At 26.2% G+C, this 17,474-nt stretch overlaps 1 protein-coding gene across 2 annotated transcripts; it reads left to right on the top strand.

Moving 5' to 3' along the window:
- The first annotated feature begins 518 nt into the window (after positions 1-518).
- On the top strand, positions 519-17,350 carry LOC114119235 (ATP-binding cassette sub-family G member 1-like). Of its 2 annotated transcripts, XM_050204282.1 has the most exons (11): positions 519-873; positions 1,170-1,360; positions 10,001-10,118; positions 11,390-11,725; positions 12,934-13,175; positions 13,674-13,811; positions 13,917-14,050; positions 15,016-15,184; positions 15,300-15,400; positions 15,516-15,671; positions 16,051-17,350. In XM_050204282.1, the coding sequence occupies exons 2-11, from the start codon at positions 1,354-1,356 to the stop codon at positions 16,390-16,392; spliced, it is 1,743 nt and encodes a 580-aa protein (XP_050060239.1). In that variant the 5' UTR covers positions 519-873; positions 1,170-1,353; the 3' UTR covers positions 16,393-17,350. The 2 variants fall into 2 exon arrangements, with proteins under 2 accessions (XP_050060239.1, XP_050060238.1); XM_050204281.1 differs by lacking the exons at positions 519-873; positions 1,170-1,360 and adding an exon at positions 2,648-5,649.
- Positions 17,351-17,474: the final 124 nt, after the last annotated feature.

The raw sequence follows: 17,474 nt of genomic DNA, 5'->3' as shown, positions 1-17,474 counted from the left end.
AGAGGTTTCTAGTGGGTCACGTGTGTAATGTTGTAGTAAGTACGTTTCTTATTATTTCGCAAAAAAAGACACTCAAAGACAGAAACCTTCAGTTTTGACTGTCTTCAAAATATACGAGCTACGTGTATGATTGACGGGCTAATATTTTATTTTAGAATTATTATTTGTATAAATAAATAAACTACATTAATCGTAAGCGTGCACACTGCAATGTAGATATGGTAATCGGCATTTTTCTGATGTTGTATTTCTTTATATAGTCATAGAATCTTGGTAATCCTATACACAAAGTGTTAAAATGTTATTAAAAAGTTTTTTAGTTTTTGGAATATTTGATTCACGCGAAAAAAAACTATCTTAAATCGTATTAAAAAATAATAAATAGTTTTTATATAATATAGTTATATATATTAAACCACCTGCATACAATGTAGAAGGTTCTTTACAATATTATGATATAACATAATTAATATATTATACAAAATAGTTGAAACATAACATTACATGTCGATATAATTCCATAGTCATTAGTCATAAATCACAAACTTGTAACATCTTAACACAATTTAATTTTAAAATAAAAATAGATATTTTTACTTATTGGTTTGTATAACCAATTAATAAGAGATAACTGATAAATATATAAACAAGGACAAATGTAAATTGCGCCTAATACATTTCAAGTATAAATGTACACATAGTAAATTGCGTTCAATACATTTCAGGTATTAAATTCTATGTAGTAAATTAGCCACAGTAAATTTGCTATTATTATTATAGCCATTTAGCATTACTCAAATGCCCAGAGGACACCATAATGAGGTGACTATCACTGTCCTCCAAAACTGAATTTTTGTAAATTAAATAATAACAGTGAGTATATTAAATATATTAAGTTGTTAAAAATGTTTTTGTTGAGTAATAAGTCGATTCTTATAGAGTAAATAACAATTATATTATAAGTTACTAGTCAGTTTATTATATCAGCATATTAATGTAGCATAATTTTTAAATATTCAGTCCCCGTAATATTATTTTTATTATATTGCTCTAGCCTAACCATTTTTTTTAAATTTTTTAAATTTTTTAAATTTGTGAAATTTTTCTTGATTTTGTGTTTTGAAATTTTATAGGCTCGTTTATACTATTAATTTTTATGTAAATTTCAGATTGAAACTCTATTATTTTATTCATAAAATTATAAATATGAAGATAAGAAGTATAAAAGCTTTTATTAAAATGACCGCGAAAAGATTCATAGGCATTAGTTGTTCTAGTTAATATTGCGGAAGCTGATGCACAAGGTAATTCCTGAACTATGGGTTATCAACGTTAATAAATCATTCATTATCAATGTTTGGTAAGTGTAATCACTAATTAACACTAATAAATAATAATTTATATCAGAGTATATTAAAAAATTTATATTTTTCATAATTTATATTTCTAAAAGAGGGAAATACTTCAAATTCAGAACCCTATTACCACATATAAACCTCGAACTCTATAGAACACTATTAAATGATACAATTTTAGTGTTATATATATATATATATATATATAAAAGAATGCATATTTTAGATACTGAGTAGAGCGATAAATGTATTAGTTACATCATGATGTGTTTTTTTTTATCTGTGAGTCTATATGGTAATTTGTAAATTAAATGCTTTGATTTTCAAAAATGAGAGTTTTATTGGATGTAAAATTGAATCCAGTTTGTTTTTTAAAACTATCAGAACTTTTTTTATAATTAGGAAACACAAAAAAAAATATTGAGAAAAAAAATGAATTTTTGACTAAATTGGTTTTTTTTTTTAATATAAAAAAAGAATAACAGTAAATATTTGAAATTTTCATTAAATGTTTATATTTTAGTTTCATAATTACGATAACATTACATTTTTTTTGCTATGAATATCTAAACAAATATTAATCAAATTTCTTAAGAATTTAATATAAGATCCTATAAAAGTTATTCTTATATCTGTATATAAATATTAAAAATTAATTAAGACAATTTTGTTTTATATGCATTTGAAGTTAAGAATTTGTTAATGCACAGAAAAAGTTGCAAACTATTTCGCAGTTAGAAGCTCATTAAAACTTAAAAAAAGTTGAAAATTGAATACAAATTTCCTTATAATTAGTTTATACTGAAAACATGAAATTAAAAGATATATAAACACAATTATTTTTTAAAACATATTTTAATTTAAAATTTGGATGAAATTAATTTTGTGAACGATAAAAATGTTATAATTTATTATTTTGTTGTAATTTAAAAACACTCGTGGGAACTTAAACATTTTACGTATATTATATTATTATGAATTTTTTTTATTTTTTTTCAAATACATATTATCTATATTGATACTACTCGTATAAGCATACTTTTACTGTTTTACGGTATTTACAGAAATATGCTATTAATTTTGAGTTATATAAGTTGATATAATATAGTATAAATACATTTTATATCTAATTAATAATAATTAGATATAAATAATATAATAAATGCAATATATTCGGTTAAAAATTATATCAACCTATTACAATTCTAAAAGTAAAATAAATTACTTAATAGCTATATCAAAAAAAAAAAAAAAAAAAAACATATCACTTGATGATATAAATTGATTTTTTGTCTTCGGTCAAAATCATTTTTCGTATAATTTAATTATATTATATCGTAGAGTGTATCATTGAATTCTAGTTTAATACACTCATAACTTATTTACAGTGACCCATTCGAAACCTAATGTACAGCAGAGCGTTACCTGCCTATCTTTTTTTGATTTTATATTATCGATTTTTTTATCCAAATGCTTATTTAATGTTAAAGAACTTAACTGCCTTTGTTTTTTATATTTATACATCTTATATAGTTACACGACATGTGCACATAGTATAATATTGTAACAACAGTAACCAATTTTATATAGGCGTATTGTATAGGCAATTTAAACAAAATATAAATAAAATGAACATTTTAAGGATAATACAAATATTGGTATTTCAAGCTTATTTGCCTAATTGCCTGTGATAGACACTTTAGATGTTCGTGTAATTGTTGAAAATCTTGTAGTAGTTCCACTATTTTAAATAAAATGGTAATATGTAAAGTAACATGGTATACCTGGCACTTGCTAGATTTTAATTTTTTATGACGCACCCAAAAATGTTAATATACATTAGTATAAATATAAATGTTTTGAGAATTTAATTGTGTATAGAAAATATTAAAATAATAATGAATATAATTGCACAAAGTTTCAACTTTAAAGTCGTAACTTTTAATATTTTTGAATTAGGTTGGCGCGGCAAAGTAACTAAAGCCATTAGACTTTATTTAGAGGAAAAACTATTTTTTTATATGTATCCGATTTTAATAAAACATAAACTTCAAATGTCCATAAGAAAAATTATACAAATATATTTTCAATATTTTTAAATAATGCTAAGAAACCAAAAATGTATTATTCAGTTATAAATTTTAATTTATATTTAATTTTGGTATGTTTATCAGTTATTGTGTTGAAATCTGTAGTTGCATCACTATGTACTGTAAGTGTAATAGAGTATAGTGTGTACGGCTTCACTCGTTATATATAATATGAGCACTAAGCAGATAGAAAGGTACAGTGATTAATTATTAAAATAATATACATAATACTTGAATAATACTTGAATAATAGGCATATAAATTATTGTTTCAACCACTCTAAATACCTATATATTATTATAATTAAATACATCCGTTTAACTATTATTACTCATAAATTTTGTATATTACATTATTTTGAATGTATCTAAATGGAATATTACATCTACAATCTGACTTTAGTGGCTGAGTATCAGAGTACCTACCTGCAGATCGGAACTTTGCTTGTCGAAAAGCTTCAATAATACGCAATATCCCTCCATTGATTTGATAACAAATGCGCATCGTATAAAATATACATATGTACCTATTATTTTCAACGACTATAATGTGCGTGTAATAATAATTGGGCATGCGAATTCAATCCATCATATTATTTTTGGCCCAATACATTTTATTCTTCGGTAAGTTAAATTCACCTGTTGCATCGTCTGACACATCGCTTGTGTAAACAAGGACGTAGTCGACTTGGTGACTATATATATACTCAGATATCGTGCGCAAATATAATAAGGAAGCAAAATATATTAATAGTTCAGTCTTGAAGAGTACTCAAGTAAAAGTATTCAAATGCTTTTGAAGAAGTACTTGGAAAAAATATTTTAAGTACTTATTAAAGTCTTATTTGTTTTGAACTAAGCGCAATTTTTTTTGCTCATGGACTACATATGTATATTGATAGTTTAATTCAATACGTAGAATATAATTTTTTACAGGATTTATTTATATTTAGTACCGTAAAGATTAATTATGCAGTATTATGCAGACAATTCTTAAATAATTTTTAGTTCCGTCAGTTTTGTAAGATCTAAACAAGTAAAATTGTTTAGGTATATTTACCATTCATTTTAGTCTATTCTATAATCATTAATATTACTGCATGACAGTCGAATGTGGTGTTTTTCAACTAGTACGAAAAATGATAATTGTATGTGAGTGATAAAAGTGCAAAAGTAAATTACATACCTACTACTTTTGGCACGAAAAAAAAATTGAAAAATTAGTTTTAAAAGTTATTATGGCGAGACCGTTTAAGTTTATCTTATATTATAAATATTATTTTAACCATATGTATTGATTATAAAATGTTCAATACCTAATTATTATAATAATAATTATCAATTTAGGCTGCCTCCACTGCCATCGTTATAGACGAGCGCTGTTGTGCGGGCGTAGTAGCGTGACAATATTGATATAAATGTGCGATAACATTGCTATAGAGTAATATAAAATAACATTATAATACTCGATCGACACCGAACGAACACTATATTATGTACAGTTCAACGGTGACAGCGTGTGGTCGATCACCGCGTTGATGTTTTATTTTTTTAACAGAAAAATCGTTTAAACGTTTAAAGTGACTTCCCGCCGCCGCAGAATACTGAGACTTGCGCACACCAACTGAATATTGTAAATATCATATTATACAACAAGCGTTTGGTCCTATAGTTTTTTTTAGCAGAAATCGATTTTTTACCCAGTTCGTTTTGCGTTAATATAATTAATATAATTATGCGTGCACCAACCTATCCGCTGGACTATACATGTCAATTTTAATATTTTATAATATTGGGACGTCGGGTTGACTCGTGATGGGTAAACTTATTGCCACCAGGAGTCTTATTTTTAAAATAATAATATCGTCATATCACGTTCACAATCTTATCGGCCTGTACGGTGTTAGTAGTGTGATGTAGCGTTTTTTATAAAACTTGACTTTTCCTCCATCGCTATTTTTCTACTTATCTAACTCTCTCTCTCCCTCTTTCTCACTTTCACTCTCACTCTCACTCTTTCTTTGTTTATTTGATCTTTCTCGAGTCTTGACGAAATGTCCAATCGTGACAAGTGCTACCAAACCGAAAACAACAGTGAAAACATACGAACCACCGGACTGCAATTGCTTCCGAAAAAGCCTGAAGTCCACTTGTCGTTCGAAAGTCTCACCTATACTGTGAACACCTACAGAAAATTAAAAAAAGGTTAGCTTCATTCTTCATTATATGTAACGTATCGTTTATCATTGTTATTAATGTTATATTGTGCAACATGAACACACACACACACACACACACACACACACACACACACACACATACATATACAGGGTGATTCAAAATGTATATAATAGCTATTTTATTATATAATCAATAATCATAACAAAGAAAACAATTTAATACAAAAGTTGTTTACTTAGAAATTCGAATAGGAACTTATATATTTTTTTGCAATCCTAATTTGAAGAATTTTCTTAGATGTATTTGGAAACATAAAAATTAAAATTTGAATAAGTAGTTTATGAGTTATAAGTATTTTAAGTTTGAATGAATAGAGTGAAATGGTTTGGGGACACGCCAAATATGTTGATCTATTACACAAATGGAGTAGTTAAACGATAAATACTAATAACTTATCAATTAAACTCATCTGAATTTTGATTTTTATTATTCAAATAAGTACTCCAAAAAACATTCTTCACATTATTATTGTAAAAAAGCATGGGTTCCTATTTGAATTTTTTAAGAAAAAAAATCTTTATAATAATATTTCATTTTAGATATTTTTAAATAAAAAAAACTTTCGTGTTAAATTTTATCTTTATTATGAATATATATTTATTTACATAATAAAATGACTGTTACATAAATTTTGAATCATCTTATATGAATTATATAGGCAACCAATAATATTAAAATTTTTAAATGACTAAATATAGATTATATTATTTTACTCACAAAATATAATGTGCTTAAAGTTAAATAAAATAAATTATTTTCCAAGGCTTAATGTTTAATACGAGGTCATATTTCATATTATGATAATAATGTTGGTATGCGTGTTAATACAATTTTTGAAAAATAAAAAGGTCAACAATTGGTTTAAAAATAGTTATAATTATATAGAATATAAAAACAAAATATAATACATAATTTTTACGTTATGTAAGAATTAAAATGTTCACCGAATATTCATATAAGGCTTTACTAAATATATTACCTATAAATCAAAACATTTTTAGCTTTTTTGGGTTGTCTAGCTCTATATAATAATCGATTAATTTAATTATTTTTGATTTGAGTATTACAAATAACAAATCTAGAAAATATAATACAAAGTACTTCATAAGTTTTTTTTAGAAAACACATTGGCACAACTTTTTTTTATAAACATTCAAAAATCGATTTTTTAAGAAACTTCAAAATAATTAAATTTTTTTGAAAAATTGTTTGTTGTATACAATTCATATAATATTTAATTTATCGTAATTTAAAGTTTGAGAATTGGATGTAATATTCTAAATAAGTGTACTTAATAGAAATTTAAAAATAAAAGGAGTGTTATATAATTATAATTTATTATGAATAATCGAAGTTGAAATGTTGACGACGTTTTGATGTTTTAGACATTGTGTAATGTATGATAAATATTTTTTGTCCACAATCGATTTTTGTTATTTGACTATGATTAAAAAAAAATTGATCTTAGAAATTTGAAATATTCTACTCTTATTTAAATTAAAATGTTCAATACTCAATGAAATTTTAAAAATATTTAGATAAATTTAAAGCTATTTTTAAGCATTTTAAATTGTTGAACCTTACTGTTGATAAAATTTTTTAGACTTGGTCTTAAAGATTAAACATTTAATACAATATGTTTTATAAAAACTAAAAATATCAAATATACTTATTATATATACCATATAGACACAATTTTTTCAGCGTTTGAAATTGAGTAAATTCGTCAAAATCACGGTAATTTGCAAATTATTTTGTGACGTATAAATATGAAATTTGTTTAATACTTCAAAATTTAATAAAACGTCTTAGTGATTATTTTTTCAATTATAGGATAGTATAATTATGAACTTAATGGATTATACGTTTATTGTTTTATTTATTCCTATTGATTCAAAGTAGCTATTATTTATTTTAATCAAAATTATTTCGTATTTAAAGTCAATTTATTAGTAACATCAAATATTCAGCGACCTCTATCCCAGTCAGCCTATTTATTAAGATGGCCCAATGTGCTACAGCACACTACCACACCAGACCTTGTCCGCCCCTTGCTGCAAATTGAAAATATAAAATAAAAATTGATCATAAAATATAAAAAGTAAATAGCTGCACTCAATTTGGTGGTGTATACTTTACTATTATTGCTATGGATTTAATAACAATAATAATAAGTAATCAATAGTTTATTATTCTAAAAACCCTAACAAAATATTGATTTGGGTGAAAACAGTTTTTAATTAGTTATAGGATACTCGTATTATAATACATGTTTAAGTAAGTTTATATTAATTAAAAAAAAATTAAATATTTATAAATTCTATAAACCTTTATTTTACACCCCTAAAAGTACTCATAACTTTTTGTCTTTTCGTAAATAATTTATGATGGGTTTTTTTTCAATAATCAATAGTTCTTAAAACCATATTATATTGATATAATTCTTAGTGATAAACTACAAATAAACTTTAATAATATGATACTTAAAAAATTACATCTTACTTATCCTATCAACTTATTTTTATTATTGGCACAAAAAAAGAAGTATTGAACACAAATATTATTACTTGGATATTTAAATAATACCGTAGTGATGAACATTTTTTCACAGTAATCATTTTTATAAGTAGATATAATTATAGGCAGTGAGTAAAATCATAAATGCATTCATAAAAAATAAATCTCAAGATAATATATATTCAAGGTTTATTGATTATTAAACCTTTATATAATCTTAAATCGATAATAAATTCAAGCTAAATTTTAAATTATAATTAATTTTTAAAATACGATTAAACTTATTCCCTGTTGTATTCCCTGACAGTGCATACCTAGGTAATAGGTATCATGTACAAGTGTCCCACTCTAATATAATGTAAATGTATATATTATATAATATATATACACATTAAATACATTCAAATTATTGTAATTATTTGTTTTATATATTTACACTTGAGAAGACTATAATTTATTACTCAAGTAATAAAGTTATGTATAGAAGATATGTGTATAATATTTTTACTTTTCTATTTTTAAAAATATGTCGGCAATATTTTGTTATTAACTAATTTGTACTTTGAACAAACTAACTAATTTTTATAATTAGTTTTATGTATCAATATTATTTAGCTTATAAAAAAATACACATATTTATCATGATTTACTATCTTTTATCAGTCGTTCTTAAGCATACAGTTATTATTGTATATTATTATTAACTATTAAAAATAGTAATTAATCATCGTTGATTATCTATAATTCAGATAATTTTAATCATATATGATAGTAGATAGATATTTTAATTTTTAATCGTATTTAAATATTTATGGTTTTTATTAAAAAAAAAAGTTATTTAATTAATCGATAAGATATATTATACCTTAATTAAGTATTAATATATTCATTAAATTATTTAAAATGTATTATAATCATCTTATCAAGCATATAAATATACAACAGAATATTATAAATTTGATAACAAGTGATCTGACAGTTACTATTTTATAAACAAATTAAAATTTTTCTAGAAAAACAATTATCTTACATAACAGAACATAAACAATTTGTTTTTTGTTAAAATTTAGGTATATATAATATGATTTCTCGACATTGTAAAACAACACAAAACACACACAGGCATTCGAATGTTTTCGAAAAAAATGTTTAATGGCATAATAACTTGACCAAAATAGGCATAATATTAACAAAAACACTTACTTTTAATTCTGGTTTACATAGTAATACAGTATATATCCTATTTTTTAACATGGTGTAGACTGTAGATAATAGTAATTAATATAATACATAACGTATGTTCTAATATATTACATAAAATAGTGTCATTATTGTCTCAGATATCGTTATGCAACACTAATATAATTGTATCTATAGCAAATTTACATTATTTAATATTTTAGCAAATATCAATTTGTTTAAAAAGTCTCACGTTGTATTTCGTTGTTTAGTGAAGTGATTCTTTAATAATAATTATATTATATGCTATGTGCAATGTGCGTGTATAATCTATCAGATCGTAGTGGGAGTGATGAGTATCATACTTTTATATATAGGTATACATTATATATTAATTTTGATAATTGATATTACGTATACACTGATGGTCACTTGCAGTGTTGTGTTCATAATCATTAATATTTTTATCAATAAACTTAGTAATTCAATTATAATAATTGTATGAACAACAATAATAACAACAATATTGATTTTTAGATTACTTATCTAATTCCCCGTAATAGTCATAATAATACTCAAATCTATAAAAAATAATCAGTAATCGTTTTTTATTTTTCAGTGAAAAAGAAGATATTGCATGGCATTGATGGCAGTTTCAGGTCCGGACAACTAACGGCCATCATGGGACCGTCTGGTTGTGGCAAGAGCACATTACTCAACGTACTCGCCGGATACTCGTAAGCACATTAAGTAATAATGTTTTAATAAACGTAGTCATGTACCGAGGTGTGTAATTGGTGACTTTTAAGATTATGTTAAAACCATTGTAGTTTGCAAACTACATAAGTACAGTTATTGTAATTATAAAAAATAATTGATCAAACTGCATGACGATTCGATAAAATGTATAGATTGTAAAATGCAATCATACTATACACTCATTATATAGTGCAATTATTGAATTATTAAAATTAATCTTATTTTAATAAATCGACTATTATTAGTAAAGAGAATATCGATTAATTAAATACTTAAATTATAATTGTGTAAAAAGGAATATCTAGAATTACGAAACTGATTTTTATTTTTACTTACCCATCTTGTCGATCCCTGATTATGTTCATACATTTTCTGAATGCAAAGTTTTTACTTCGTTCATTGACAAACTAAATGTTCAAATAAGTAATATTATAACATTTATAACTATAATTTTATATTACTCTTTATTGAATTAAGAAATGCCGCTAGATAAGTAAATATCACTGTATTTTTTGTTGAAGTTTGAAAAATTAAATGTTTAGTGGGTAAGTTTCGTTTAATAAGAACTTAATACATTTTAATAATTAAAAATAATATGTATAGTAATATTTTATAACATATTGCCTGACTCGTAAAGTATTCATTGAAAAGTTATTTTTATAATAATCTTTTTATTATTAAAAAAAAAAAATCAGATTTTTATAGATTTATGAACAATATTATTAACGGTATTATGGTAATTAATATTTACTAAACTCAAAATTAAAATAAATTTTATTATTGACTATAATAAATATTATGATTGAAAAATTAATACTAACTTAAATTAAATTTTATAAAATATAATTATATGTTAAATGACAATTATTTTCTACGATAATATCAATTATTTACATTTTTATTCATGTATAAAATTCCCTATGACCTTATATTTGATTAACAGTATAGTTAAATAAATAAGTTTACTATCTATTAACAATATAGTTAAATTTACTCTTACTTCAATTTAATAAACTTGAACCTGAACTAGTTCATATATAATGTCTGGAACTTGAACTTGATCAATTTCATTTTTAAAGAGAACTTTCGAATTATTGTATTTAGTGTATGTATCTTACCTAGGTAAAGTTGCTACTATATTATTCAATATTGTTATAATCGTGTCGATAGTAAGAATTTATAAAGTTTAGACCACGCTTGAAATTAATTTGTTTATGGGTACATGACATGATTTACGTTTACATTGCAGGATAAGTGGAAGTTCAGGCCAAGTGTATTTAAACGAATCGTTGCGAGATGAAAAACAAATGGCGAACATCAGCTGCTACATACAGCAAGACGATTACGTACGTGACCTGTTGACCGTCAGGGAGTCGATGACAGTGGCTGCACATCTCAAGTTACCGACAACCGTGTCGGCTATATCAAAGGCCAGCCAAGTGGAAGACTTGCTTGACGCGATTGGTTTGTCCGTTCACGGAGATACCATCACCAAACGCCTCTCCGGAGGCCAGAAAAAAAGACTGTCTATCGCTTTAGAGCTAATAACCAACCCGTCAATATTGTTCTTAGACGAGCCCACCACGTAAGTATTGGATAATACTTTCACTGAAAGTTTTATTGATGATTTTCATTGAACTTATATATACTAAATAGTAAATTGTTAGGCGCATAGGTAATCTATTTTACTTTCGATATGTTTTAAAATGAAGAAGATTTGATCGAAGCAATTGCATCGTATAATAAGAAAACCTATACACGAGGTCATTTTCATCAATATAATTTGGATAGATACACATTATAAAACACAGCATTATTTTTTTTTCAAATTAGTATAAAGAGCTCAACAAAGTTGTTTGAAAACTAAAAAGTTGTTTAGCTAAACATTTTCTTCAAGTCACCTACATGATAAGAATACACGATAAAAGTTAAATTTCGTTTTATTTATACTACAATATTATTTTATAAAATTTAATAGAGAACCACACCCGTATGTTTTGGTCACTGTTTTATAAACGCATATGGTAAATTTGTCGTTAGAAGAGATAGTTTTTTGTAGAGTTTGCTTCACTGTTTGAGTGAATTGATCTATCATTAGTCTATAAAATTTAAGTTGAAAAAATTATCTGTTTGCACAATGGTTATATTTGGTACCTATTTAAAGTTTTCAATTTATAAGTACTCATGTAAAATATCACAATTATTTAATAATGCTCAAATTATTATTTTTTCAGCATGACTATTAATAAAATGCATTAATGAACAACAAGACATTGAGAACGTTTACATTTTATGATATATAATATATATAGGTATTATATGTATAGATGAGCAGCCTTTATGTAGTTGTGCCGGGGTGCAAACTGCCGGAACATACACTGCATATGACCGTTAACTATTGTGACTTAGTTCAGACTTCGGTATAATAAATACAGCATGATAGGTGACAAAAATGCTCATGAATGCATTCAGAAAACATAATAATATCATAAAAAAACAGATAATGTTCATAATTTTTAGTTTTCTAATAGGTCACTTCACTATAATATTAATGCTAAATTGTTAACATCGTCAAATCGGTTTTGATACTGAATGTAAAATTTTCATGCAACTTTGTTTGTAAGACGTTTGTAAGACACATGATTGTGGTCTGTGATGTCCCTTTACATACTCATATCGACATAAACATTCAAAAATATAATCTATCAATATGCATCTTAAATTTTATCGTCATAATAATGATAATAATTAGTATGATAACATAATGTATTAAATTTAAATATCTTATCGCAGCGGTTTGGACAGTCAATCTTGCAGAAATTTGGTATCACTGATGATGAACTTAGCTCACAATGAAAGTCGTACCATGGTGTGTACACTACACCAGCCTAGTGCTTTACTATTCGAAAAGTTTGACCAAGTTTATGTGTTGAGCTCGGGTCGATGCATTTACCAAGGACCACCTAAATTAGTTATTCCTTACTTTGCTGAAAATTCCGTTATATGTCCACCGTACCATAATCCAGCCGACTTTTGTAAGTATATGATGTACAATACTATACCTAATTATTTATTAGTTTTTCGGTGCAATCACGTATCCAAGGGATCCATGGGGTCTGGACGTCCCACCCGAAATGTGTAAAAATTAAAAATAAAAGGTTTTGTATTTGAATCATGTAAAAAAAATAAAAATATAACCCTTCATGCATGATTCGATATATCAACTATGACGATAATAAATACACAATTTATAATCTGTAAATTATTAAAAAAAATAAATAAAAAGCTTATACTTTTCATAGACCTATGTCACAGGTGTACTCGTTCACCAACTAATTTCATGAACACTGAACATCAATAATAACAACACATATTACACATTATTTAATATTTAGTTTTAAAGTTAAAATATGTTTTAATTAATTGACCGTTTTATTTACAAAAATATAACTTTGTATGGAAAAGAAACATGTAAAATGACGACTCTTCACTTTTTTAAATTTATGACCTGTAGATAAATATTTTTTTCTTAGTAATCGAAGTGGCCATAGGCGAATATGGTACTGGTGTACTTGTTGAATTGTTTGATATAACAAAACTCACGAACATAAATGACCGCAACAAGTGTCTAACAATTTCTAATGAAGACAACGAAGCACAACTTGATAATGGTGTGTTTTCTCGATATACATTTTTTGTAACACGTAAAATATATATTATATTACTATAATAGGTGTAACGATAATAAATGTCATGAAAATCTATTTGTTTTGTAGGCGAGTACCAGAAAAACAACAATACCGATAACAAACGATTACCATATAAAACCGAGCTTTTAAATAAACCTCCGTTTTATATACAGACATATCATTTATATTGGCGAAATGTAATCATGTACAAACGTAACAAAGTGAGTGAATAATAATAAAATAACGTTAATATAATAATGATAAATATTGTCATATTTAAGTGTGTAATGAAATTATTATACAATATCTATATAAAGTGAATGTTATCTGGTTTTAATAAAATGATAAGTAATGACTCAAAAGTCATAGCTGTTCTTTATTGCCAATGTATTCAATAAAGGTGTTTTCTGTATATAAATATGGAAATAAATATCTGATTTTATTTCACAATATAGTCAGAATTTATATATAATAGCATATTATTAAGATTTATAATCATAAATTAGAAAAAAAAAATAGTTGATAGATTAAACTTAAATACGTTTTTTATGCGAGTCTGATTAATAGTTTATTCGAATATTCATATAATATCTAAAAAATCTGACACTTAACAGTTAATAAAAAAGTTTACTTAATGTTTAAAAACCTACTTACTATATATACCTATGTATTTATTAACTATGTACTTTTTTCATACATACTTATAAAGTTTTAACTATGCTAATATGTATGTATATAGATTTTGATACTATAAGAAATGTATTGATAATACGCAAAATAGATAAAGTGCTGTGCCTCAGAAAAACGAGTACTGGTAAAATTGTCAGCGTGACTAATGTCAAGCAATTATTTTAGTAACATTTCATATTAGGTTCAATACGCGTACGATATTGTTAGTGGGCAATGTATAGGATGTTGCAGAAAACTTAGTAATATGTTTTTTATTAAATCTATTTGATGAGCTACTCGTAGAAATAATATAGGTATTACGCTAACGTATAGACGTTATAATTAATGATTAAACTGTCCATTGTATAAGAGTTATGTAGTGTTGAATTTACTCAAAATAAGTATCGAATACGAGGGAAAAAAATTTATCGTAAGACCAATATTAAGCATCCCTATAGTCTAGCTCAAGTTTCTCTCGACCACCGTAATAATGGGACGTTTGAAATATATTTTTCAGACTAACGCGATGTTGCGGATCACCGTCCATTTCGCCGTAGCCCTCCTAGTCAGTTATATATACCGCGGAGTGGGAAACGACGCGGCTCGAGTGCTCGACAACATGAAGTTCGTGTACGGTACCAATTTGTTCTTGGCTTACACCGGTCTGATGGCCGTCATCGTTTCTTGTGAGCATACGATTTACAATTATAAAGAGCACCGTATTATATAAATTTCTTCGGCGTGCGAACTATACTTATATACCTTATATTTGTTTGATCACTGGTATGATTGCGTGTTCAGTCCCATTAGAGTACATGGTCTTGAAGAGAGAACACTTCAACGGTTGGTACACACTTTTCCCGTACATGGTGTCCGTATTGCTGGTCGAAATACCGCTTCAGGTTAGTTTACAAAACACGATGGTACAATGGTACACCACAAATTGGTTGCAACTAAGAGAAAATACTTCCCTCATCGGTTCTTATATAATTATTATGTTTATGTTTTGCGTCGCAGCTATCGTGTTGTCTCGCCTACATCATACCGGCGTACATGATCACTGACCAACCATTAGAAATTATCCGATTCGGTTACTTTGCCGTTTTCCTGGTGGCCACTTCCCTAACGTCTCAGAGTGCAGGATTCTTGTGTGGTGCAACTATGCCATTGAAGGTTTGTTTCCCTGACAGCGGGGTTAGTTCTACGATATATTTACACGATGATCGAAAATTGACAGTTGAAATTGTTCGGACTTCAAACTTTAACATTACAACAATTGTTTTGAAACCATTTTTGTTTCGTGTGAAATTAGTAACAGTCTATATTGTATAGACTTTCACTATATAAACAATTTAATAATTATTGTTATAATAATTTTTTTTGAAATCGCCAACAGATAATGTTTCTCACGAGTATTTACATTATTCAGGCGATTGAAAAATTTAAGGTTTAATCATTGATTCTACTGCGTAAAGCGATGTCAAACTCCAATAAATACACCAGAAAAAAATGAGTGTTATGTAGGTATCTATTAAGTAAATTATTGTTTCAGATATCTGTGTTCGTTGGACCAGTATCGTTGGCGCTACTCTCCATGTTTGGATTTGCGATAAGGTTTTCGGACATACCTGCCATGTATGTGTGGCTGCATCATTTCAGTTTCGTTAGGGCGTCGTTCCAGAGTCTTTTGTACTCGCTGTACGGCTTCACTAGGGGAATTTTACCGTGCTTCGACGAAATGTATTGCCATTACAAGAACCCAATGAAGTTTCTTACCGAAATGGCATTCGATCATATGAATATTAACCCTGAACTTTTGTACGTGTGTTTCTTTTTCTTGTGCACTTATGTGCTGACAATAACTGTCATATGGTACAAACTGAACAAACGATAGATCTCACTCGAAATCTAACCTGCAATAGGATTGAAGAATCCTTGTTATATTATTATTATGTCACATAAATTATTTGTCTGATATGCATTATTATATTATCAGTTTGAATTATTTTTGACGATGTGGTCACTTTTTAACGTGAGTTATTATTATATTGAATTGTGTCATAATAATATAAATTATTCGATAACATATTCTTATGCATGTTTATTATTTAGAGATCAAATTATTAATTTACTGACCCTTTTACGACCCATATGATATGAATTCAACGAAAATTCAAAACTTTCAATAAATTAACTGATGTCCCTTAAAGTCCCAACAATTATAAGTGTATAACCATATACTACATAAAGATCTGACAGTACAAAATTATACTTCTATAAAATACAAAATTGTAATTCATAATTAACTACCTATACCCAACCTTGTAATGAAACACCATCATCATTTTCCATACTAAACCACTCTCTACGAAGGTTATCATAACTCAATTGGTTACGGGATCTTCTGCTTTATGATCAAAATAACATTATAAGAAAAAAATTTAAACTAAAATAGCTATTAAATTACTGTAGAAATATGTAAACAGAGAAACCAATGGGTCATGTGTAATCAACAGTTTAATTTCTATATTGTTTTACACTTTTCACGTTTAATTGTCAATCTCTCAACAAAATAAATAGTAAATATCGTGAAAAAGTAAACAAAATATACTTAAATTTATTGCACTTGTGGTATTCTCAAACCGTTGCTACTTTATTGTATAGATGAATATTCACATTGTAATCGTGTTCTTAAAAAAAAAAAAAAAAACTGTATTTTAAATTTATTATTTTAATATTATTCTTTAAAATGTTCAAAGCGAGTATGTACTTACTAATCATCACTTTTTTTTTTATCTTACTATACTATATTATGTTTATGTTACAATATAGGTACAATTTGTTATTTGTTATGACGTTTATTGTAATGTTTTTTGCATACCACCTTTTTCTGTAAACGTGTATTATATTATTATGCTGTTGCATTAAATTATAACAAAGTGTTTGAAATATTTCAAAGGTATTCAACTGAAATGA

The sequence above is a fragment of the Aphis gossypii genome, chromosome 3, assembly GCF_020184175.1.
Source record: "Aphis gossypii isolate Hap1 chromosome 3, ASM2018417v2, whole genome shotgun sequence".
In the NCBI taxonomy this organism is placed as follows: Eukaryota; Metazoa; Arthropoda; class Insecta; order Hemiptera; family Aphididae; genus Aphis; species Aphis gossypii.
This window is presented reverse-complemented; position numbering and strand designations above follow the sequence as displayed.